At 42.2% G+C, this 26,101-nt stretch overlaps 1 protein-coding gene across 11 annotated transcripts in view; it reads right to left on the minus strand.

Annotated features, from left to right (window-relative positions):
- Window positions 1-26,101, minus strand: part of UNC13B (unc-13 homolog B) — a 380,992-nt gene that overhangs the window by 174,316 nt on the left and 180,575 nt on the right. For 3 of the 11 annotated variants that reach the window (XM_048850207.2, XM_048850205.2, XM_048850206.2), the window contains exon 2: window positions 11,877-14,468. The exons of the other annotated variants lie outside the window; for them this stretch is intronic. In XM_048850207.2, the coding sequence (XP_048706164.2) occupies window positions 11,877-14,226 (2,350 nt within the window). In that variant the 5' untranslated portion in view covers window positions 14,227-14,468. The remainder of the gene's footprint in view (window positions 1-11,876; window positions 14,469-26,101) is intronic. 11 annotated transcript variants of the gene reach the window in all.

Here is a 26,101-nt window from a genome sequence, read left to right on the forward strand (position 1 = left end):
AAGGCCAAAGAGGCAAGACCCTCTTAAACAGTGCCAGGGTGATTAGTCTGGACTTGACATACTCCTAGGATAAGTCTATCTTCTGTTATTAATTGTATTTAGATCAAATGCCTAAGCAACAGCAGGCTGAAGAAAATCAAGAGGGGTAAAATGGTCCCATTTATTAAAACTGCAGTGAACATTTTTCAAACTTGCATTTTTCACCTACTGTTTCCCCCTGACGTAAGGTTACTGAATTTTGCCTGCAAGTGCACCAGCACAGCTTCCCCAGGTAGTGTTGACCTTGCTGGAGAGGCCCTTTTATCTTTTCCATAAAGGCCATTTTCAGTTAGGTGGCACCATCAGCTATTAGCATATTGCCAAAGGTTGGCTCTCGTGAATGAGCCACTGCAGAGTCATTACGCTATGAAACATATGCAAATACACCTGTATGTGTGAACATGGGGGAGTGAGAGAGCGCATCCATCAGTCTGCTGTGTTATTTACCAACGTTCCTTCATATCCCTACCTTTCTTTCTACTCTTTCCCCCAATCTTCTCCTAGCTGCACTTCTCCATCCCTCTTTCATCCTCTCCCTCTCACCTGAAAACAACACTAACTCAAACAGCCAGTGCCTCCTACCTCATACAGCTAACAGCAACAGAGCTCCCATCCCTACCTACACACCCAGCACGAGACTTGCAACAATGATTCAGAGTTCTGCAGGGTAAGCACCATCTCATTGCTCAATACATTCTGGGGTGCTTTCAAGCCCAGGAAGCATTACAAACTCGGAATCTCTGAGAACCCGTACACCTGGTGTGCTTACAGAGCGTGCAACCTCAAGGAGTGGCAGTGCAATGAAGCCAGTAAAGATCCCTTCCAGCAAAGATGGGATGGAAGCTTTAGGATGTTTGGGTACAGTGTTCCTCTCCCCATGCCACAGCAGGCTAGAGCTCTATCCTGGAGGACAAATATCTCTTTCAAAATGGGGTCCAGAATAGCAGGCAGTTACCACTTTCTCAGTCTTTTCAAAGATGCTGCCATTTTCCTGCGTAACTTGTATTACTTTACTACCAGACAGAGAGCAGGAATTTCACACGTACACAGATAACTTGCACCATTTATCCCAGAAAGAAGGTGCATTTCTTATTTCTCTCCCCTCACTTCCCAGCTTCTTCATCCTAATGATAGAACGCATTCTATGTCAGAGGGTTTAGGTAGAGCCTAAGGATGGTTAATGGGGTCTGCAACAGCCTAGTGCTGGCCTTTTCGAGGCAGGCTACAAGATTCATCTGCTTTCCCTGGCTTTTCTAGGACCGGTTTCAGAGTAACAGCCGTGTTAATAAATTGGTTAGTCTCTAAGGTGCCACAAGTACTCCTTTTCTTTTTTCTAGGACCGTGGCTAGGCACTTTATAAACGGGGGGAAATAAATACTGAAATCAGGAAACATGCTTCCTCCTTTCCTAATTTTTCTGTTAATCAGAAAATGGCAACAACTGTGTAATGAGATATTCTTGGTCACAGAAAAGCTGAAGCTTCAAGAGGAATTTCTTAGAGAGTATACTCCTTTAGGTGTCTGTGTATTTATACATTTGATTTAAAAGACCAAAGTCTTCCTTTCTTCCTACCCTTTCTTTTTGTCTGTCAGCAGAAAACAGCAGTCTCCATTGTGTAAATTTTACTTTGTGACTTTTTCTAAGCAAAGACCATTTCTGTTTTTAATAAGATTTTTATTTTATGAAAAAAATCTGAGGGTTTCCTACAGCGAAACTAGGCTCCCAAAAATAAAATAAAGCAGTACTGTACTTTAAAAGACCATTCCAACATTAGTGAAGTTTTGCAAGAGTCATGCAAACTTTTAGAGATTATTTGCACTTCTAGTTCACAGTGATTTGTAGGTATACAAAGAGCCATTTCACAAACCTTACAGTGTAACAGTTCTGTGTCTGTATGAAGGAATCAAATGACTTTAGAGAAAACAAGCACTAAGTCAAGTCCTCATAGCAACTAGGGGCAATCAGTTGAATAGCTAAAACAATTTGTAAAATTGCTCTATATAGGGTGTAAATTACATATGTGTGATCACTAAGAGTATTAAAATAGACAAGCTACTTTTAACTCAATCACTGAAAGTAAAATCATTTTATGCAAATGACAAGCAAGAATGCAGCTAAAACTTATGCTTTTAGCAGAGTTTCTGGATCAGGATATGTATGGCTACAAAATCAAAATATTGCAACAGAAAAATTTAATGCACAGACTTCTATACAGTTTTCAATTCAAATAAAATGTTAATTTAGTTTTAGGCTATGTTTGAGCAACTACCCTTGATGGACTAGCTAAAAAAAAATCTGTGTGTGTAAGATCATTAGAGTCTTCACAAGCATAATATTCAATGGCGTTTTTATCTTAATGTTGACTTTATGGAAACCAAGATGGACACCAGTATGAGCATATGAATTTATCCAGCTCCTTGAATCTGCATCACAAAACACTGACACAGTATCTCTGAGATCTTCACAGGCAATGCACTGTAATACACTGCAACAGTACAATATTATTACCCCAGTTTTCAGGAATGATCCTGGTTGCCATAAGCTGGTGGCACAAAGTATATTGTATCGCTAAAATGTCATGAAAGTTTAAAGACATTGGGCCATTGCGAAATATCACACCTGATCCGCTAATAATCTGACAAAACTGGGATAACCAATTCTAACAGCTGGACTAATTTGTTGCTTTTACTGGGCCACAAAGAGGATAACTATATATTTTATACACATAGAACTATTAAAAGATTTTTATTACAGGTTGCAAAATCAAGCACTCAAAGGTTAGTAAATTCTAGAATTCAGCTCTTTAGTGCAAATGCATTATGATACAGCCTCTAATTACATGATCTCAAATTATTTTTTCTACAGGAACAGTGCCTCGTTGAGTACACAGAATGGACCAGGTTCTGGACATGAATACAAGGTATGCAGTGAAGGGAAGCTGTTGTCTGTAGGACCCCTGCCTCATTTGCCATAGAAGATGGAATGTGTGTAATGAATAAGACAGGGGATGGAAGGAGGGGAAAGGATGGTTTCCCAGTTAAGATAACTAAAGGCTGCCTTGGAATACTGGATTCTATCCCTGTCTCTGTCACGGAGTTCCTCACAGACTTGGGCAAATGACCCTTTTTCTTTTTGGTTTGGTGGACAAACAGAATTTTTTTTTAATTTAAATTAGTTTGGGGCCTACCCAAAATAAAATGTTTTTTTTTTCTTCAGTGAACCAAAAAAAGTTGTTAAAAAAATTGTAGGGATGTCAATTAATCAGTTAACTCACGTGATTAACTCAAAAAAATTAACCACAATTAAGAAAATTAATCACAATTAATCACAGTTTCAATTGCACTGTTAAACAATAGAATACCAATTGAAATATATTAAATATTTTGGATGTTCTTCTACATTTTCAAATATAGTGATTTCAATGACAACACAGAATATAAAGTGAACAGTGCTCACTTAATGTCATTTTTTATTACAAATATTTGCACTATAGAAACGATAAAGAAATAGTATTTTTCAATTCACCTCATACAAGTACGGTACCATCTCTAGTGTGGAAGTGCAACTTAGATTTTTTTTTTTTTGGTTACATAACTGCACTCAAAAACAAAACAATGTAAAACTGAGTCTACAAGTCCACTCAGTCCTATTGCTTGTTCAGCCAATCACTGTTCTGTGACTTTCCAGGACCTCCGTGACTTCTGCAGTGGCGACCCAAGGGCCGCCTGAGCAGCTCGGGCAGCCCTTGGGCCAACTGCAATGGCCACTGCTGGGGCAGTTTCAGGCCCCCCAGCAGCAGCAGCAGTTTGGGTGTGGGAGGGGGCTCAGGGCTGGGGGTTGAGGTGAAGGATGGGGTAAGTGCTCTAGGCGGCACTTACCTTAGGGGACTCCTCAAAAGTGTCAACATGTCCCTCCCTCAGCTCCTAGCACCGCGTGCTGCCTCCGCCCGCAGGCAATGCCCCTGCAGCTCCCATTGGCCACAGTTCCTGGCCAGTGGGAGCTGCGGAGCCGGTGCTTGGGCTGGAAAGCGCATGAAGCTAGGAGCTGAGGGAGGGACATGTCACTGCTTCCGCAGAGCTGCAAGGAGCTGGGTAGGGAATCTGCCAGCCCCACCAGCCCCCTCCCCTCAGCACAAGTGGGGGGTCCCGAGCCATGTGCTGCCACCCGCCCCCCCAGACCAAAAAGAGTCCAGCGGAGGGCAACAAAAATGATTAGGGGACTGGAACACATGACTTATGAGGAGAGGCTGAGGGAACTGGGGATGTTTAGTCTACGGAAGAGAAGAATGAGAGGGAATTTGATAGCTGTTTTCAACTACCTGAAAGGGGGTTCCAAAGAGGATGGCTCTAGACTATTCTCAGTGGTAGCAGATGACAGAACAAGGAGTAATGGTCTCAAATTGCAGTGGGGGAGGTTAAGGTTGGATATTAGGAAAAGCGTTTTCACTAGGAGGGTGGGGAAGCACTAGAATGGGTTACCTAGGGAGGTGGTGGAATCTCCTTCCTTAGAAGTTTTTAAGGTCAGGCTTGACAAAGCCCTGGCTGGGATGACTTAGTTGGGGATTGGTCCTGCTTTGAGCAGGGGGTTGGATTAGATGACCTCCTGAGGTCCCTTCCAACCCTGATATTCTATGATTCTATGAACTTGTGCACTGAATGAGGCAGGTATCTGGTGAGGGGAAAAAAACCAGTATGTGATCATGGAATTAAGACTGTATCGGGCAGATAAGTGATATATTCAAGCTAGGTTATAGTATTATTATTATTATGTGGACCAGCATTAGAGAGATGAGACACTGCCAGGGGATTTCACAGATATTTGCTGACAGCAGAGGAATGGCAAAACTCAGGAATTTAGGGGTCCATTCTAGGCTCTGGAGAAGAGTGTGAACTGATAGGTACAGACTCTTCTGCCCATTCCCCCAAATATGGCATCTTCTGCTCACCTCCTCCGACTTGTCCCTGTACTAATCCTGTCTCTTTCCCACCCCTAGCTTCTTATTCCAGTCCCACTCTCCTTGCACAGTCATTCAGTTCTCCCCTGCACCCCATCTCCTCATCAGCTCTATCTCCCCTGACCTCCCTCCCCTACCCCACTGGTTCTGACTCCAATCTCCTTGCCCAGCCAGCCCCAGTTTACATACATGCGCTCCTTATGCCAACCTATTGTCCCCCAGCAGGGAGTCATTTAGAGCAGGGGTTCGCAACCTTTTTCTTACTAAGGCCCCCCACAACATGCTATAAAAACGCCAGGGCCTAGTGTGGTGGGGGAGGGAGGGAGGAAGAGCGCGGGGTTCCTGCCCCAGGGGCACCCTTGGGCATAGGCATAGTTTTACTTCTATTTGGGGGACAGAGGGCAAGGGCTTGCGGGGCTTGAGCCAATGCCACACAGCAGGGTCCAGGGAGGGAGTGCCACCTCCATCCCCTGACTCACTCAGGAGGCCACCCAGCCTGTCCAGGCTGTGGGGGGACGCAAGCAAAAATATAATTCAAAGTGGGGACTCAATTCAAAAAGTTTCAAAAAGCTGCTCAGGATGCCGGAAGGGAGTAGCTAGGGGCTGTATGCAGGCAGGGGGTAGCTAGGGGCTGTGTACAGGCCAGGGGAGATCCCAGTGCAGCTCCTGGATTCTGCCCCTGCACCATTCCCGGCTGGGGTAGGGGGGCCTGGGGTAGGGTGAGCAGATGTCCCGATTTTATAGGGACAGCCTCGATTTTTGGGTCTTTTTCTTACATAGGCTCCTATTATCCCCCACCCCATCCCGATTTTTCACATTTGCTGTCTGGTCACCCTAGGCTCGGGGGAACTGGGTTTCATCTGCAGGGCTCCGCGCCCCCCCGAAAGGGCTCACAGACCCTTAGGGGGCCACGGACCTGCAGCTGAGAACCACTGATTTAGAACAAGAAGAGAGAAGCTCCCTGCTCTTAGTTCAGGTGCCCAGACCAGGACCTGGCACAGCCCACAGCAGCCCAGAGCTGCAATTGCAGGGAAAATCCTGTTCAGCCCTGGGGCTGGAGCATGCTCAATGCAGAGGGAGTCTGAGGAATTTAGCTGCTAAAATGTAACAATGCTCTACTGAGCATGTGTGAACTCAAGTTTTTTCAAAGGCCTATAAGTTGGCCAAATTTGGACAGGTTTTTTTTGTTGTTTAAGGGATTGTTTATAAAAAGGGATGGGAATAGGTACTTCCCAGAAACGAAGGCCATCCCCTCACAACTTACAAAACATGGGGCAATGGAGCAGAAAAAATACCAGAATTTAATGTGGGCAAAATGTATTTTCCACTTGTTCTTCGAAAAGGCTGAAAGTTCTGGCTTTAAAAAAAAACAGCCTTAGGCAGACACCTGGGATGGAACATATCAGTCGAACTGGTTGAATGTTCAGCAAAGTTATAAGCAATTGAAAACAAAATCATTTATTGGGAAGCATCAGACACCCTTAATAAAAGGCCATGCTACCAGCCCCGCCTAGAATCATTTGCCCTCCAGCCATCACCAAAAATTAACACTTAATTCAACCCTTACCACAGAACTCCATCCAACTGACTTGTTCAATTTTGAGCTTCCTCAATTTGTCAAGAGGATATTCCTTTGTATTCAAATTCAACTGAAAGAACCACTATTTAGATACATCTGCCAAGTTCTAAATTGTTCAGGTAATTTGCATTTGGGTACAACTATAAGTAATTTAAACCTTTACACCAATTATTCCTTCACCAGAACACACAACGATTTATTAATACCTTCCAGGTTATTTCTGTCCTTCGCTGCACAGTTACCAGACGTCTCTATTAAATATCTTGAACTTAACTTTCAAACTAAGATATAAACAACTATAATTCAAGGTCAGAGTTGCTTAGAGGCAGGCAGGAGGGATTAGGTCACCAGTGGAGCTGACCCAGACAGTTATAAAGGCTGTAAAAACAGAAACATTTTATTTTTAAAATGAGATTTCAACAGGCATCATGAGTTGGCAAGGCATATTTCATTGCATTCTGAGTATGGTGACCTTGAAAAACAGGGTTTGACTCAGAAATCTATAATAAGCTAAGTGTAGTGAAGACAGAGCACCATAGCACCTTAAAGCAGCTCCTCTTCTCTATTATAACATCTCCTGAGAAAACAAACACCAGATCCATCTCATTTTAATGGAACAGATTTTATGATTAACTTTCTCATGCCCTCTAAGACCTTGGCCACAACCTTCATCATCTTCTTGCTTCACCTACTGCAAACCGATGTGGCCTCCTTGCACCATCCTTAACTGGCTCCAGGCTATTCAGAACATTGGGGACAAACCCATCTCCCCCCTCCTCCTGTTCTGACCACCTCACCTCACTTATTAGCTTCCTCTCCACTTCCACATCAACTTCAAGCTTTGCCCTCATGTTCCAGACTATTTTGCAAAAAAAAAAAAAAAAAAAAAAGTCTGCTCCTCCCTACATCTGATTTCTACACAGTTTCAACTTCCTTTGCTCATGCCAAGCCTCCCTCAAAACACTTCAGTTTCCTGCACCAAGAACACATACTACACCTGATGTACTAGAGCAACTGTAATAATAATTTACCACTTTGATGCCCCTTTACATATGCAAAGCACTGTGCAAACACTGATTGATCTTTACATCATCACTATGCTGTATTATCCCCATTTTACACATGGGGAAATGGAGGCAGGGAGCTGCAGGGACATGTAAGGTTGTCCAAGAAGCCCATGTCAGAGTCAGACTAGAGTCCAAGAATGCTGACACTCAAGCACGCTCTCCTTTCTCCAGACCACACTGCCTACTATTGGGATTTGAACACTTTGATATGTCTATACTAGGGCTGTCAATTAATCGCAGTTAACTCGCGATTAACTCAAAATTAATCGTGATTAAAAAATTAACCGCGATTAATCACAGTTTTAATTGCACTGTTAAAGAACAGACTACCAATTGAAATTTAAATAATTTTGGATGTTTTTCTACATTTTCATATATATTGTATTCTGTGTTGTAATTGAAATCAAAGTGTATATTATTTTTATTACAAATATTTGCACTGTAAAAAAGTATTTTTCAATTAACCTCATACAAGTACTGTAGTGCAATCTCTGTCATGAAAGTTCAACTTACAAATGTAGAATTATGTATTAAAAAGCTGCATTCAAAAATAAAACAATGCAGGCTCTAAAATTTTAGAAGTCCACTCAGTCCTAATTCTTGTTCAGCCAATCGCTCAGACAAACAAGTTTGTTTACATTTGCAGGAGATAATGCTGCCTGCTTCTTGTTTACAACATCACCTGAAAGCGAGAACAGGCATTCACATGGCACTGTTGTAGCTGGCGTCGTAAGATATTTACATGCCAGATGCACTAAAGATTCATATGTCCATTCATATTTCAACCACCATTCCAGGGGACATGCATCCATGCTGAGGACGGGTTTTGCTTGATAAAAATCCAAAGCAATGCGGACCAACTCGTGTTCATTTTCATTATCTGAGTCAGATGCTATTAGCAGAAGTTGATTTTCTTTTTCGGTGGTTCGGGTTCTGTAGTTTCCGCATCAGAATGTTGCTCTTTTAAGACTTCTGAAAGCATGCTCCACACCTCGTCCCTCTCAGATTTTGGAAGGCACTTCAGATTCTTAAATCTTGGATCAAGTGCTGTAGCTATCTTTAGAAATCTCACATTGGTACCTTTTGTGTTTTGTCAAATCTGCAGCGAAAGTGTTCTTAAAATGAACAACATGTGCTGGGTCATCATCAGAGACTGCTATAACATGAAATATATGGCAGAATGCACGTAAAACAGAGTAGTGGACATACAATTCTCCCACAAGGAGTTCAGTCATAAATTTAAATAACACTTTTTTTAACGAGTGTCGTCAGCATGGAAGCATGTCCTCTGGAATGGTGGCCAAAGCATGAATTTTAGCACAAATTAATGTTTAGCATATCTGGCAAATAAATACCTTGCAATGCCAGGATCAAAAAGTGCAGTGCGAATGCCTGTTCTCACTATTTGGTGACATTGTAAATAAGAAGAGGGCAGCATTAACTCCCATAAAAGTAAACAAACTTGTTTGTGTTAGCGATTGGCTGAACAAGAATTAGGACTGAGTGGACTTGTAGGCTCTGAAGTTTTACATTGTTTAGTTTTTGGGTACAGTTATGTAACAAAAAAAATCTACATTTGTAAGTTGCACTTTCATGACAAAGACTGCACTATGGTACTTGTAGGAGGTGAATTGAAAAATACTCTTTTACAGTGAAAATATTTGTAATCAAAAATAAATCTAAAGTGAGCACTGTACACTTTGTACTCTGTGTTGTCACTGAAATCATTATTTTTGAAAATGTAGAAAACATCCAAAAATATTTAAATAAATTGTATTCTATTATTTTTTAATCGCGAGATTAATCTTTTTAATCGTGCGACTAATCGCAATTAATTTTTTTAGTTGCTTGACCGCCCTAGTCTATATTATACTATACTTATCTAGGCATCATAAATTGCTTAAACTTTAGTTGCACAACTGCAAACAATAAAACCTGCAGAACTAAAGATTGTATGTTTTGGTTATATCCTAAAGTTAGACATAATAAAATTTGTAAAGCACTCCCTCTTCCTCATACTTTCTGGATCTGAAGATGCTGTACACCTGAGCACCTTGAAATCCAAAAAGGTGAAAACAAAGAAGAGTAGGCAAATTTATTTTTGTATGAAATAAAATTAACAGTGTTAGAAAACATCTTTCAAAGAGAGATATTCCCCCGTCATCTTGAAAGTTTTTTAAGTGTTCCCTTGAAAAACAAACTGGTAAGTGCTAAGCACAGACTCTTAGAAGGATTTTTCATGCTTGAGGCAACACATATCACAACATTCTGTTTTAATAAATCCTCCAATAAAGAATACACATGAAACAAAAAAGTGAACTATTAATTTAAAACAGCGTAATTTACATCATTGGAGAAGGCTACCTACTACTGAAGTCAAATATTGATTGATAACTGCTTTGATTGGTCCTGCTTTGAGCAGGGGGTTGGACTAGATGACCTCCTGAGGTCCCTTCCAACCCTGATATTCTATGATTCTATGATAGAGGAAAAACATGGTTCAAAGCCATAGGCAAATTAAGACTTGAGAGGGAAAGGGCATTCATTTCCTGATGTACTGAACAGTTCCTTATTCTGAACAGGTTTCAGAGTAACAGCCGTATTAGTCTGTATTCGCAAAAAGAAAAGGAGGACTTGTGGCACCTTAGAGACTAACCAATTTATTTGAGCATAAGTGAGCTGTAGCTCACGAAAACTTATGCTCAAACCCCCTTGGTTAGTCTCTAAGGTGCCACAGGTACTCCTTTTCTTTATTCTGAACAGTTTTTTATGACTTACTACAAAAGGAAAAATGAAAAAAGCTATTGTAGATAAATCACAATGACTTAAAATAAGGAAATCAATAGGTATTTCAGAACAGGGTTCAGACACATGCTGCCTCCATCAGTCTCTGGAATATAGAAGCCCCTCCACCCTACAACTCACCAACATTTCCCGGGCTTTATAGTGATTTGAGGTTAAGAGAGTTTATCCCCTGACTTCTAACTAGACTAGGTTAGAGGTCTGGACACAGTGAGGATTGCAAGGCTTCATTTTACCAGATGATTGTTAATAGGTCAGCTCTATGGGCCAGATTCTCAGCTGGGGGAGATCAGCACAGCCCCACTGAAGTCAACACAGCTACACCAGTTTCACCAACTGAGTATCTGACTCTGTATGTTTGTTACCTCCCCTTCCAATAACATAATGCAGTCTTACATGAGAACCAAGCAGTGAGGAAATTGAGTGATTTACACAGACAATACTGTTTACTTATTCAGTACACTGAGTGCATGGGCACCATTAGTAAACACTATCCTCTATTTACTTTCGATCTCTGGTACTGGTTATATTTACAATCTTAATCTCAAAGCCAAGGCCACTGTCGATGTTAAGGGATTTTACTTTTAATCCCTACCACTGCTACCACACGTTCATCTCCACCACCAATACGGAGCCTTCGCCTAGACAGGTATCTGGCTAACCCAGTTGATGTTAATGCTGCACCAGAGCAGATCAAACCAACAGAATGTTTAAAGCATTTGCAACAGTCGGTGACCTGTCTACATTAGGGCTCCCAAATCCCTGTTAGCAATAGTGGAATATTTCCCTGGGGTCTCACCTCATGGACAGATCTTTCAGAAAAATTACAGAAACGTAAAATCATACTATCCATGCACATAGGCATCAGCTTCACCTGTCATTTCACTGTAAGCATGGTACACAGGGGCTAGTTTAACATTTACTATTCTACTAATCACTGATGGAGCCACCTGGAGAAGCGTGGACCCATTCATTACTAAACAGTTCCACTCCTGAAACTGGCAAGTGTAAGTACTGATAGCTGAAAAACACTTTCTTATTGGATTTTGTAACTACTGTAACTTGGGAAAGAACCTGGTCACAGAGGACAACACAAAAAACCCCAAAACACCTGCTATTTTGGAGATACATGACTAGGATCCTCAAAAAGAATATGAAGCCTGATCATTTGTATTGCATTTTACAGCAATTTCAGTAATGCATTATTACATAGTTTGAATTTTAGCATATGGTATAGATTGCTTATTGTGGATTTTTTTGTTTGTTTTTTTAATTGACTCAATATTGTTACATCATATGTACTTTGTATCTGTAACCATTTACAAATCACCTATAAGGCATTTAATAAGTAGTTCAACCACCGAGTTAAATATTGCATATCCAGCTATAGTAATAGTAGACTTTAGAAAAAAAATTAAAAAACTTTTTAATATACCTGAATTCATTTCATCGGTCGAAATCAAGCTTGCTTCCTGTGCGAGGTCCTTTAAAAGTCTCCTACGCACTTGTCTTTTTTCCCTTAGCACATTTTTGAAGTTGTTGATGCACTTGTTCAGGTAGATAGTCTCTGCACACACCTTTTCAAGGCTCACGGGTCTGTACTCCTTTGTTTGCTCAGTTAGAGAGCTAGCATCTGTCACCATCTCAGCAGAAGGTAGGGACTGTCCAGCATAAATCTCCGAGTCAGAACTCAACACCAGACTAGGGACAGGAGACTCATGAGGGACAGGTGGAAGCCTGGAAGGAACAAATTGCATTTGAACTACAGCTTCACTGTTGGCAGATGTGTTGGCCTGGCTCTCGGAAGACTGACTGGGGGGGCTTTCTGTAAAGTTATCAGAGCTACCACAGACACCTACACCACTCAGTGCAAGTCTACCATCATGTTCCATTTGGAAGCTGGCATCATTTTCCAGGAGGACTTCAGAGTCACTGGTCTCCAGCTTGTGAAACACCAGCTGTAGAGCTGATCTAAAATGATGAATAGCTTTCCCAAGTTTGTTAGTATAAAACTTCATGTCCACAAGATCAATGTTATCCTGGGAATGGTCAAGAAAATACTGGGAATTTTCTAACACATCCCTAAAGACCTGGTCAGTTTGATCTTGGTCATTCAGATCTATCTGGACCATATCTTTCAGCGTATCACTACTATCAGCTAGTTTATCTGCTGTGTGAACACTGCTTACAGTTGTAGCACCCGTAGACTGATCTTCCAAGAGAAGATTTATTTGCTCTGTACTGAGGAACTCAAGCATGGTGTTACAGTCCATTTCATTTTCTCCTGTAGTTATTCCCTCAGCTTTGTCCTCCTCTAAAGGGGAAGAGCAGTTCTTAGTCACATTTTCAGCGTCAAGCCCAAGTTCTCTTCCATCACATAAAGCATGTATATGGCTGGTGTGATCTGAGGTCTCTGGGGAGTGGCAGGAATTTCCTTCATCTGTTTTGGGCAAACGGGTCACCTGAAGAGTTTGCTGAGGTGTGTGGGAAACATGGAGAACAGGCAGAGGAGAGTCACTCTTTTTTGAAGTTTGCTCATTACAGTTGTTCATAATTTGCGATACTTGCCCCATTTTTATCTCGAGTTCAGAGATCAAGTTACTTTTCTTAGCTAAGGTTGACTTGTGTGTAAAACCAACTCTCTCCCCTAGACACTGTGTTTTTCTACTTGTGTTTTTGTACCTAACCTGGTAAGATTCAGTTTGAAGGTGCGCATCACCACCAGTTCTTTGAGCCTCTTCATCACAGTTCAGAGAACTCCAGTGATTTTTCTTGAGGCCAGGCTGCAGTAATGAGAGTGGATCTGCTCGGCAGCCCCTTTGGCCAGTCTGTTGGTTTTCCTCTTCGCTAGCAACAATCCTGACCCCCGTGCTTTGCATGAGAATAGACTTTTGTAAAATGAAATCTCTTTGTTCAGGGTTTGCAAGTTTCACAATTGCTGGTCTTGGTACTAACGGTTTGCCTGGAGTTGCGTTTGACCTATAAGCATCTTTTATGTACTTACTACACTGGATACCATTCAAGCAGTAGTACTCAGACAAAAAGCTGCAAATGAGCTCCATAGTGTTTTCACCATCTTGTTCTGGGATACCATAAAAGTATAACACTGGTTCTTCCTTGCGTACAGCTCTGTATGCCTCCCTGGTGTGTGCGACGTGAGAGGTTTTGGCAGTGGAACCGCTCTGTAAGCCTTCTATCTCACTCAAGACCGTGTCTACACAGCTGGACACTTCATCCACTGAGCCTTTTATCAAGGTAAGGTGTTGCCGGAGTTCTGCAATCTCTGTCTGGATGCGACTTATCCCCTGTAACTCTTTAACAATGTACTCAATCACATCTGCAGAATGGTCTCTTGGTGGAAGGCTATTACTGTTGTATGCTGGAAGCTTATTTTCATTCTCAGTGCTCTCTCTCCAACTCATGGTAATACTAAGGGTAGAAAGGTCCTGCCCCTCAGATATTACACCCTTGCTCTGACAAATAGGCTGCATAGTACCCTCAGATGATATTCCTCCTAAGTCTTGCTGATTCCGTTGAACTGAGCATGGTATTTTTACACAGCCATCCCAGTTAAGTTCCACCTCACCAACACAGACGTCACTCATCTCCCCAGAACCATTTCTCCTGTCCTGAGCAAAGCCCACTCCAATAGGAGAAAATTCAGTGCTTGTGGATTTCCTCTTTATCCCACAAACATACATGTCTGTTTCAATTTCTACTGGGGAAAGCTGGTGACTCGGACTCACTGAGATCTCATTTACTTGGCCTTGCAGAAGTCTCTTCATTTTGTCCCTCAGATACAAGTGGAGTCTTTGCTTCTTGAATTGCTTCCTGGCCAAGAGTTTTTAGAACAGATTTTCTGTGCAGAAGAAGAATATCGTGTTCTGGCCTTTTCAATCTACTGCTAACAAACATCAGCAGCAGCTGCACCTGTGTTTCTCCATAGTACAATATAGCAGTACAAGCACACATCAGTCATTGCCCAACGCGCACACGCACATCCAGGGTTTATTCTTTCATGGAGCAGCTACCAAAAGAGAGGAAAATATTGCATTCCAATCAGAAAATACAAGGCAATTTTCCGCATATAATAAAAAGTAATCGCATCCACAAAAAGCCAGTTAGAAAGAGGATCTATTCTTTCAAATGTTCCTACCATAATGCACTTATTTCAGCTGTTGAACTGACAACCAGTTCTACGTGAGGCATTCTTTAATAAAGCAAGTGTCTTTCCCTCTCTACCTCCCTTTCCACAAGGAGGAAAAAAATACCAAAGAATCCAAAGCCCTCTGACGAATCAATGTGTGACCATGCCTTTTCTACGGCTACAACTGCAAATCCCACAAAAGTAGCTACCCCTTCTGAATACAAAATTCTATCCCAAAATACGAAGGATTCTCTTTCTGCAGGTGTCCCTTCTCCTTGGGCCCACCATCTTCACCCTTTCTTGCTTCAAAGGGAAGTAAGATCAAGTTTAAATTTGCTCGGTATCAGCAATCCCCAAGGAATCACTGAGATTGACATAATGCAGCAGCAAAGACTGGATGATAGTTTTGGGACTATAAAACTCTTTCATTATTTTAATAATAAATGTTAAAATAAGAAAGTAACACTAAAGAAACATGCAAAGCTTACAAGCTCCCAAATTAACCTACATTTAATATATGCCATATACAGATTATGAACAAACTGACTGAGCTGACAGGATGATGTCATTCTTATTCCAGTTCTCTGGATTTTACACTGGATCATTCCAGGATCACACCCATCCCCCAGAAAGGAAATTAACACTGTATTATCTGTTTAAGGCTCGTCTGACCCCCATTAGCGTAATATCTTAGCACCACACAGTCCTGGGGCTTGTCTCCACAGCAAGGTACTGAGCAGCAAACCAGAGTGTGGCTCTAAAGCAGTGTGACTCTACATTCCCTTATGGACACTGCTGCAGCATGCTGAGAGTCTCGGAATGCCATGAGTGCACTGTAGATTCACACCCTGACATGCCGCACAGTGACCTGCCATGTAGACAAGCCCTTAGTGTCACCTCAGCATCCCCATTTTACAGGTGGGGGAACCAAGGCAGTGAGAGATACGCTCAAGGTCACACAAAGTATGTGTCGAATAGGGAATTGAATCTAGGTCTCCTAATCTTCAGGCTAGTGCCTTAACCGCTGTATTATCCCTCCTCTCCCAGGCATGTGCTCTAATCAGGACAGCATGTGGCACAGCTGGTCAGTGTAGGAGCAATACTAAATGCCTCTCATTTTCTAATAAATATTCAGTCCTAGAACAATTATTTTAAACAAAAATAATTCCACAGTGCATTGGGACAAACAGCACATAATGAATTACTGAGCACAACATAAAAATGGCCATACTGGGTCAGAGCAATGGTCCACCTAGCCCAGCCTCCAGTCTCCAACAGTGGCTGGTGCCAGATGCTTCAGAGGGACTGAACAGAACAGCGTGATTTATTGAGAGATTAATCCCCCGTCGTCCAGTCCCAGCTTCTGGAAGTCCCGCTACTGCCTAAGTATTAATATTTTTACCAACAAATAAAGCCTTTGGGGTGCAGTTTTAGCCCATACACCAGTTTCTGAGAATGAAGGCTTACTGTAATGTCATTACCTCTGAGTAGGAAGTCTAGAATTCTTCTGTAAAAGCAGGGGAAGGGAGAGTTAAAGGGAGCTTCTCCTCTTCTTTTGAATTACCAGCAAAGTAAACTCAAGCCTCTCCTACACTTTACACAAGCACTTAATCTCCATCCTGAAAGCTCAACACAAAGCTAACCTGGTGCTTGGCACAACTGCTATGAGTCTCATACATGATTCAATCCACAACAGGGATCTCCCTTTGCTTCATTTTGATGCTACTTAGCTGAGCAGCACCAGGTCAACTGCTTGCATAGCGAATCACAATCTGAGCTTTTCCCAGGGGGTCTTTGTAAACACAAAACACCCCACCTCCTTTGGAGAGTAGCATGTACTCGCTCTGCAGTACTCCTAGCCAAGAGAGCGGGCCCAGTAACTGATCCCATATATCTCTCATTATGTGGCTATACAGTGTACTAACCATAGGAGTATCAAAATGCTTAATTTTATTTGCACTGAGGTTATGGCCTGTTTTAGGGCCTGACCCAAGGTCCCCTGAAGTCAGGGGGAGCCCTTTCATAAAATGAGGGGCAAACCCAAAGTTCATTGAAGATGTATCTTTTTAAAAAAAATCAAAAAAAGTATTTACTTATTTCAATTTACAGAGTACCTATCCAGAGCTCTATATGTCTACAGCAAAGCTGGGCTATGAAACTCATTCCCATAATACATCCCCCTCTAACTACACCCCACGACTATAACTGGTCCACTTTTTCATATAACATTCTCATTTTTATTAACCATTTTCTAATACTTTCAATTAATACATTTTGGTTTTGGTTTTACCCTTCTGCTTTTCTTCAGGAGGGAGGATTCCTTGCATCTGGACAAAGCAATGCTTGCCAACACTCACCTTTGTATTAATTAGATCAATTTACTTTGCCATAATTAAGGTTGTGTATACTGGAAAGATACTTCCACAGTTGTATCAGCACTTTAGTTTACAAATCGCATTATTCCATTGGTGGAATTTAGCATCCCAATGTAGTTTTCATTCCAAAATGTAACATGCACCTCCAAAGAGGCTAGTCAGACAGAGTTATGCTGAAAGATAAAAGTACTCCCATTTCATAATTTTTTGCACTCTTCTTAGGAAAACATGTTTTGGTTTAATAAAGTGAAAGTGTTCAGGCCCTAGTCCATAAAAAATGTAGCTTTTTACGATTTAACTACTCCCTCAGGGAGCTGCACTGACCTAGGAAATAACGTTTGTTCAGGCTATATTTCTCCATCAATTACGTATTTACCTCTTCAAGTCACTTAAGAATAATCTTTTTAAACACTAACAATTTTTAAATTACTCAGGCACACAGTTACAGAGATTTACAATGTAGAATGTTAGTCTCTCTGTGGGGCAGAAGAAAGTAAAGATCAAAAGTTGTGGCTTCTTATGTACATGAGCCAAGTATCATACATATCAAGTCAAAGTTGCAGGAACTATCAGAAGCCTGCATCCCAAGAAAGGGGGGAAATTCATAGGCAGGAGTTGTAGACCAGGCTGGATGAGCAAGCATCTCAGAGAGGTGATTAAGAAAAAGCAGAAAGCCTACAAGGAGTGGAAGATGGGAAGGATTAGCAAGGAAAGCTACCTTGAGGTCAGAACATGTATGGATAAAGAGAGAAAGGCCAAAAGCCATGTAGAGTTGGACCTTGCAAAGGGAATTAAAACCAACAGTAAAAGGTTCTATAGCCATACAAATAAGAAGAAAAAGAAAGAAGAAGTGGGACCGCTAAGCACTGAGGATGGAGTGGAGGTTAAGGATAATCTAGGCATGGCCCAATATCTAAACAAATACTTTGCCTCAGTCTTTAAATAAGGCTAATGAGGAGCTTAGGGATAATGGTAAGACAACAAATGGGAATGAGGATATGGAGGTAGATATTACCACATACGAGGTAGAAGCCAAACCTGAACAGCTTAATGGGACTAAATCGGCGGGCCCAGATAATCTTCACCCAAGACTATTAAAGGAACTGGCACATGAAATTCCAAGCCCATTAGCAAAAATTTTTAATGAATCTGTAAACTCAGGGGTTGTACCGTATGACTGGAGAATTGCTAACACAGTTTGTATTTTTAAGAAAGGGAAAAAAAGTAATCCGGGTAACTACAGGCCTGTTAAGTTTGACATCTGTAGTATGCAAGGTCTTGGAAAAAATTTTGAAGGAGAAAGTAGTTAAGGACATTGAGGTCAATGGTAACTGGGACAAAATATGGCTTTACAAAAGGTAGATCATGTCAAACCAACCTGATCTCCTCCTTTGAGAAGGTAACAGATTTTTTAGACAAAGGAAACGCAGTGGATCTAATTTACCTCGATTTCAGCAAGGCATTTGATATGGTTCCACATGGGGAATCAGCAGCTAAATTGGAAGAGATGGGGATCAATATGAACATTGAAAGGTGAATAAGGAACTGGTTAAAGGGGAGACTACAACGGGTCACACTGAAAGGTGAACTGTCAGGCTGGAAGGAGGTTACTAGTGGAGTTCCTCAAGGATCGGTTTTGGGACCAATCTTTTTATTACTGACCTTGGCACAAAAAGCAGGAATGTGCTAATAAAGTTTGCGGATGACACAAAGCTGGGTGGTATTGCCAACACAGAGAAGGACCGGGATATCATACAGGAAGATCTGGATGACCTTGTAAACTGGAGTAATAGTAATAGGATGAAATTTAACAGGCAAAAGTGCAAGGTCATGCATTTAGGGATTAATAACAAGAATTTCAGTTATAAACTGGGGATGCATCACTCGGAAGTAACAGAGAAGGAGAAGGACCTCGGAGTATTGATTGACCACAGAATGACTATGAGCCGCCAACGTGATATGGCCGTGAAAAAAGCTAATGCGGTCTTAGGATGCATCAGGCGAGGTATTTCCAGTAGAGATAAGGAGGCGTTAGTACCGGTATACAAGGCACTGGGGAGACCTCCCCTGGAATTTACTGTGTGCAGTTCTGGTCTCATGTTTAAGAAAGATGAATTCAAACTGGAACAGGTACAGAGAAGGGCTACTAGGATGATCCGAGGAATGGAAAACCTGTCTTATGAAAGGAGACTCAAAGAGCTTGGCTTGTTTAGCCTAACCAAAAGAAGGCTGAGAGGAGATAGGATTGTTATCTATAAATATATCAAAGAGATAAATACCATGGAGGGAGAAGAATTATTTAAGCTCAGTACCAATGTGGATACAAGAACAAATGGATTTAAACTGGCCATCAGGAAATTTAGACTTGAAATTAGACGAAGGTTTCTAACCATCAGAAAAGTGAAGTTCTGGAACCGCCTTCCAAGGGGAGCAGTGGGGGCAAAAGACATATCTGGCTTCAAGACTAAGCTTGATAAGTTTATGGAGGGGATGGTATGATGGGATAGCCTAATTTTGGCAATTAATTGATCTTTGACTATTAGCGGTAAATATGCCCAATGGCCTGTGATGGGATGTTAGATGGGGTGGGATCTAAGTTACTACAAAGAATTCTTTCCTGGGTGTCTGGCTGGTGAGTCTTGCCCACATGCTCTGGGTTTAGCTGATCGCCATATTTGGGGTCAGGAAGGAATTTTCCTCCAGGGCAGATTGGCAGAAGCCCTGGGGGTTTTTCACCTTCCTCTGCAGCATGGGGCACAGGTCACTTGCTGGAGGATTCTCTGCACCTTGAAGTCTTTCAACCACGATTTGAGGACTTCAATAGCTCAGACATAGGTCAGGGGTTTGTTACAGGAGTGGGTGGGTGAGATTCTGTGGCCTGCATTGTGCAGGTCAGACTAGACTATCATAATGGTCCCTTCTGACCTTGAAGTCTATGAGTTTATGATTCTATGATTCATACACAGATAGTGAGGTTAATGCCGAAGATTTTCTGCTGTGTAAAACTATTTCTCTTTAATGATGGGGACAAGGATTTCTGTGTTGCAAAGACTCCCTCACTATGCTTGGTGTTCACCACACTGTGTTCCTTTGCATCCAGCTATAACTCTGCCACGGTGGTTTAATGATTGTTCCTTTAGATACCAAAAAACAATGAAAGCTGGAATTTGCTTTCAGTTCATCTGTCTGTGGCTGAAACACTATTGTAATACACTGAAGAGCAGCAGATCATTACATGGGGCTTTTTTCTAGTGGAGCACCGTGATAGGGTGTTCACCACACACCAGCCTGGAAGGGGTTAATCAATCAGGTAGGGCATAGGTGAGTGGAATTAGGTGGTCTAAGTAATCCCCTGAATGGTAACAACAGAGCCTAGCTGACAAGGAAGGAGGCGGGGTTAGGATAAAGCCAGGAGGCTGGCAACAGAAAGAGGCTGCAGAGTTGTAATGTACAGTCACTCTATGGGAGTGGGGAGACATGTTTCAGGCCACAGAGTGCAGTTGTCTGCACTTACGCCCTGGGAGGAGGGCATTTGAGCTGGTACACCCAGAGAGGGGAGAGCCAGAAGCTGTAGGAAGGAGTCCAGGGAAGGAGCAACAGGGTCTAAGGGAAAGCAGGCCACTGATGCAGGTATAGGGTCCCTGAAAGCTCATGCTCAAATAAATTGGTTAGTCTCTAAGGTGCCACAAGTACTCCTTTTCTTTTTGCGAATACAGACTAACACGGCTGTTACTCTGAAACCTGTAATGGAACCTGGAGCAGTGAGCAGGCCTGGGTTCCCCTACCAGCATCCTCGGGGCAGTGCATGAGGAGACTGCCTCAAACAGTTGGTATGGAAAGACACCGATACACTGGAAGGAAAAGACGAGGGCCAAGGACTGGCTGGAAGGCCAAGTCACGAAGACAGAGCATCCTGAGTCGCACAGAGTGCAGCGAGCAGTAAAAGTGGGGGGAACTGGACCTAGAAAGAGCTGATCACCACAGAAGCCAGCAGCACGCGCCACCTGCAGTGATTGGGCCCTGTGACAAGCCCTTACTCAAGAAGCTGCAACCGCTCCAAAAGATGCCAGTCCAGTGCAAACACCACAGAACTGTGTAATTACACATATTCCTAAGGATTCTCATTATGGAGTGGCAATTTGTCAAAGTAAGGAAGAAAGGAATTAACTTGACTTCAGGAACAAATAATGACTAGCCAGCTTTTCCCAGGAAGAACAGACATGAAAGAGGTATTTCCCAAAAGACTGCTATGAAGTGGCCAGAGCAGAACACAGGAAGGTCTGCTCAAGCTGAGGGAGAACTCCATTCATAGGTTTCAAAGACAATTCATATACCACTTCATCCTACTGAAACACAGAAGGTAAAACCTTTCAGTTTCGTCCAGAGGCAAACAGGATTGAAGGAAACGTTGCCACTGGGAAGAAAGTATCTTACTCCTTTCAGGCTAGCAGGTCATACATTCTGTTGCTTCTACAGGCCAAGCTCATTGCACTCACTGGGGGCTCCTTGCATCCCTCCATTCTTCCCCACAAGCTCCCTGTGCATCACCCTCTCATCCTCTCTTTCAGGGACTCTCTGCAACCCTCCCACCGCCTCCCTCATGCCAGGGGCTTCTGTGTATCCTCTGTTCCTCCCTCCCCCAAAACCATTTATCTCCCATTGACAGGGGCTTTGTGGGCCCCCTCAGACTCTCCATTCACCCCATCTTACCAGACATGGGCTCTGTATCCCCATGTCCATCTCCCACTATACCACTGTCCCCCAATTCCAATGTGCGCTCCACCGTACCAGAGACAGATGCCATCAAATTGAGTGTAAGACCTCACAAGCTCAGCCACAACTCCAGACTAAATACACCCAAAGGAGTTTAAGAACTATAAATGAGAAGACCATTTCTTGCCAGCAACTAATGCATCCAAGAGTGAGCCTATGCCACTGCAAATGAGAAATCAGAAAGAACTTGGAATTCCTGGAAAACCAATCTAGACCTGGATGATAAGACCAATGACCAAATCATGATGAACTGAACTGAGGGACACAGCTGAAACCTCTACTGTCTGACCCAACACCAGTACAACTAACAGGAGGCCTAGTCTCTAAAGAGAGAAAATATTTGCACCTTGACCTTTTTCTAGATATAGCAGGGCCCCTTGTTAGATGGATACTCTGCTTCACATGTCATATGGTGGAAGTCACCACTCAAACTTGCCAAAAAATTCATCTCTGGCCAAAGTAAGCAAAATCTCTCCAGATTTTTTGAGCTCCACAGGGATGAAGACAAACTTTTTAAAAAGTGAAAACGTTAAGGAATGAGGTGAATTAACACTCGTGAAAGCCAATGGAAGTTGCGTACCTAGCTCCCATTTCAGTCTTTGAATGTCTCCCCATAACGTATGAATGCCACAAATTAATTTTCTTCTGGCCCTATAGATATACGACAGCAGAACAAGCAGGAGTGAAAATCAGGGGGACACAAGCAGTAAGCACACTGGGGTGATAAACAAGAGTGTAAAAGATCCAAAGAAGAAAACGAATAGATGCAATGATGAGACTAATGCTCGACATTCGGGGACATACAAGGGCTTTACATTCACAGTGCAGTTCTGAGGATCTTGGCTTTCCCCAAGGGAAAACAACTCGTTGCAACTTGGGCTGAGCGGTGGCTTTGACTTCACCCCAGCTCAGTCCCTCTGTCAACCATTGCACGGATACAGTGCAGAGCGTGAGGAGCAGCTTTACAGCATCTTTCTCCAGCAGCACCGAGTGGCTCCAGGAAAGAGAAGTCAGTCTTAGTGAATGTGCCCTATTCTTTGCGTTGCTAAGCCACTGCCAGAATATGTCCTCAGACCCCACTTCATCTGACCAAGAAGCTTTCAGAAGCCTGGTACTTTAAGACATATCTCCCACCCCAGTCCCCCAGTACAGTTAAAAGACTCAGTCTGAATGTGATGAAAGATGATCAAGGCAACACTAGAATGGTGAAGGGGCTCAAAGAGGGCAACAAATTCCAGCGGAGGAGAAATATTTTGAAACAGTCTTTCATCTACCAGGGCTCCCACAGAATGCACCCTGAGCCACGGTATCTGATTTCACACGAAACGTATCTGAAAATGCTTAAAGTTCTGTATTACCTGTGCTAACAATTAAATAAGAAAAGCAATGAGGTGAAATAATTGATACGTTACCTCATCAGTAAATGTAAAGAAATACCTGCTGAAATGCAGGACACTTTGTAACTGCAAGATTTTGACATGAACAAGAGAAAGGAATCTCATAGTTAAGGCTGCCATAGCAACCTCTCGCCAGCACTCTTCTACATGCTGCAACATTGTTTCCTCCTGAGAATTTTTATAGAATCTTAAATATACTCATTGCTGAAAGGGTTTCAATAAAGACCCAAACGACGGGGTCTGACTGAGTGGTGTGGAACAGCTACAGGCACTGTTGCTGGCAGTACCATCTCTGGAGACTGGCAGGCTACATTTTAATTGACAAGAAAAGGTTTAGGCTTTGATTAGACAGCGCTTGAGGGAGGCAACTTCGTATTTCTTTGCTTTTTTCTAACACCTCTTCTCTTCCAAAACTTGATTTTCCAATAAGTAATAGAAATTGCCACTTGTTTTAGAGTCATAATACGAATTACTTTTTAAAAAAATTACACAGCTCAGTGAGTCTGGATTCATGGCAACAGCACTAAGTGCTGCTAAAAGAGAGAATAATCTGAAAACTCGTTCACCTGGAGAACATTACTGCTACTGAAGTGACAGAGAAGATGTGCACGGCACTTTACAGATGAATTTTAAAAAGGGAACATGCCCATAGCATTTATAATCAAAGTGAAAGAATGGTGGATGCTGCACAAAGTATGAGAAAGAGCAACATTATAAGTAAGGGATTGTGAGCGACAGTTTTATTATACACGTCAGTTCCTTTTTTAATAATAATAGTGTTTGTTACTGTATAAGAGCAAGAACTGCAGTGACTGTTACAGTTCCAAACTGTTTCTGTTCTAATCACCATTTGCAGTTCCTCAGCCCTTTCTGAAACATTTCGGGAAGACGTTTTCCAGGTCTGGGGTTTGCCCAAGAATGGATTTGTTTGGAAAAGGTGAAAAACAGTGCAGGACATTTTTGTGCACACAGACAAGCCAACCTCGTCTCCTACCCCCAACCTAGTGGCATGCCCACTGGACCATCCTCCCTATCTCTCGCATGTCCTCATTTTTGGGAGCTTAACTTTGCAACCCTAATATTCTTTTAACATTGCTGTTTGTGTGAGGTTTAGAGGGAACAAAGATGGGAGTGGTAAAGCATCTTTAAAAGTTTTTAAAGTTGATAGCTGCTTTCAACTACCTGAAAGGGGGTTCCAAAGAGGATGGCTCTAGACTGTTCTCAATGGTATCAGATGACAGAACGAGGAGTAATGGTCTCAAGCTGCAGTGGGGGAGGTTTAGATTGGATATTAGGAAAAACTTTTTCACTAAGAGGGTGGTGAAACACTGGAATGCGTTACCTAGGGAGGTGGTAGAATCTCCTTCCTTAGGAGTTTTTAAGGTCAGGCTTGACAAAGCCCTGGCTGGGATGATTTAACTGGGAATTGGTCCTGCTTTGAGCAGGGGGTTGGACTAGATGACCTTCTGGGGTCCCTTCCAACCCTTATATTCTATGATTCTATGAATACATGTATTAAGAGGGTAAGGATGTCCTGCTCGTTAGTGGCCAAAAATGAGCAACTTGTAGACAAGAGTCAAAGGAACGGAGCTGTCACGGAGTTAAAAGATGGCAATGGGCTGAATGCCACTCACTATGAAAGTGACAGGTTTGAGTTTTACCACTGCAACTCATGCCTGACCCTGAGTAAACAACAAATCCTAAAGTATACTTTCAGACCTGAGAATGCCTTTCCAAGACACAGCACAGGGCAAGAGGATGAGAAGGCTGCCCTGAGAAACAAGAGGAAAACCTTATTTATTCATATTCTCATGCAAAATTACTTCTACCGATATACAGTAGCAAGTGGGGCAGTCAAGTGTTTGAATACAAACAGCAGATTAAGTGGAATTAATTTCAGCAGCTCTCTTAGTTTCATAATCTTCATGTTAAAGTATATTGAATTTTTCACCAGACTGGATAAATCAGGTCCCTCAAACAGAGCTTAGGTAAAAATGACAACCTAGGAGCATTGTAATTGATCAGAGATGAAAGTTTTCTTTAAAGCAGACATACCTAAATCAGAACCCTAGTGACCAAGCACTACAACTGACAAGCCAGGTTGAAAGGAAATGACACTTAACAACTGAAACACAAGTATCAGGTTTTCCTGACTAGTCACCTAGGATTCCAGAATTTAGGAAGCTACTTACTGGGTCATTGAAACTACTTCTGAACATTCCAGTTACATCCAAGGTAGAATGCGCATGCAGTGCTTCCAAATAACCTAGATATATCTTTCAATGAGAGACAGAGGCACAGTCATGAAATGGTTAAAGGATGCTAAGTTCTGTTTCAAGTAAGAGAATTGTTACAGGCTGTACCTTTCTCCCATTTGCAGTCTAAATGACAGACTGGCTTCCATAAAGAGAGCAGAGGGAACAGTTTGAGTTCCCAGGCAGCCCCAGTGTTTCTGACAATAGCCACCAGAATGAAAGAGGAGAAATAAGATTTTTCTCAGAACTGGAATTGCTCACTGAAAGGGCATGGAACTGATTTTCCAGCTTGCTGTCAATGCGTGTGGAGAACTGTGTGGGTTACAAGGTCAATCACAGTTGGAGATGGTAGGTAATGCTGGGTAAATGATGCAATTAGGAGATGCAAACTTGTGTGTTAAACAGTACTTATCACAGCTGGAGGTAACGACCGGCACTAGCTCATATCCCTGGCCAAGCTCTAACCAGCTCAGTAATTCTTCCTGGGATTTATCCCACCCTCAAAATGGGCTGAGGGATTTGTTCCTTTGCAAGGGAATTGAAATGAACACTTCATTACAATGAGGGGGTGGGGTTTAATAAATTATTAAGCCCACTTAAGACTGTCTAGATCAATTTAAGGGGACAAACAGCAGCCATTGCCATTTAGATGAATTATGAAAGAGAACATATAAAGTTGATGGAACATGCTTGCTTTTTAGCTCACCCTGCTA

This window comes from Caretta caretta, chromosome 5 (genome assembly GCF_965140235.1).
Source record: "Caretta caretta isolate rCarCar2 chromosome 5, rCarCar1.hap1, whole genome shotgun sequence".
NCBI lineage: Eukaryota > Metazoa > Chordata > Testudines > Cheloniidae > Caretta > Caretta caretta.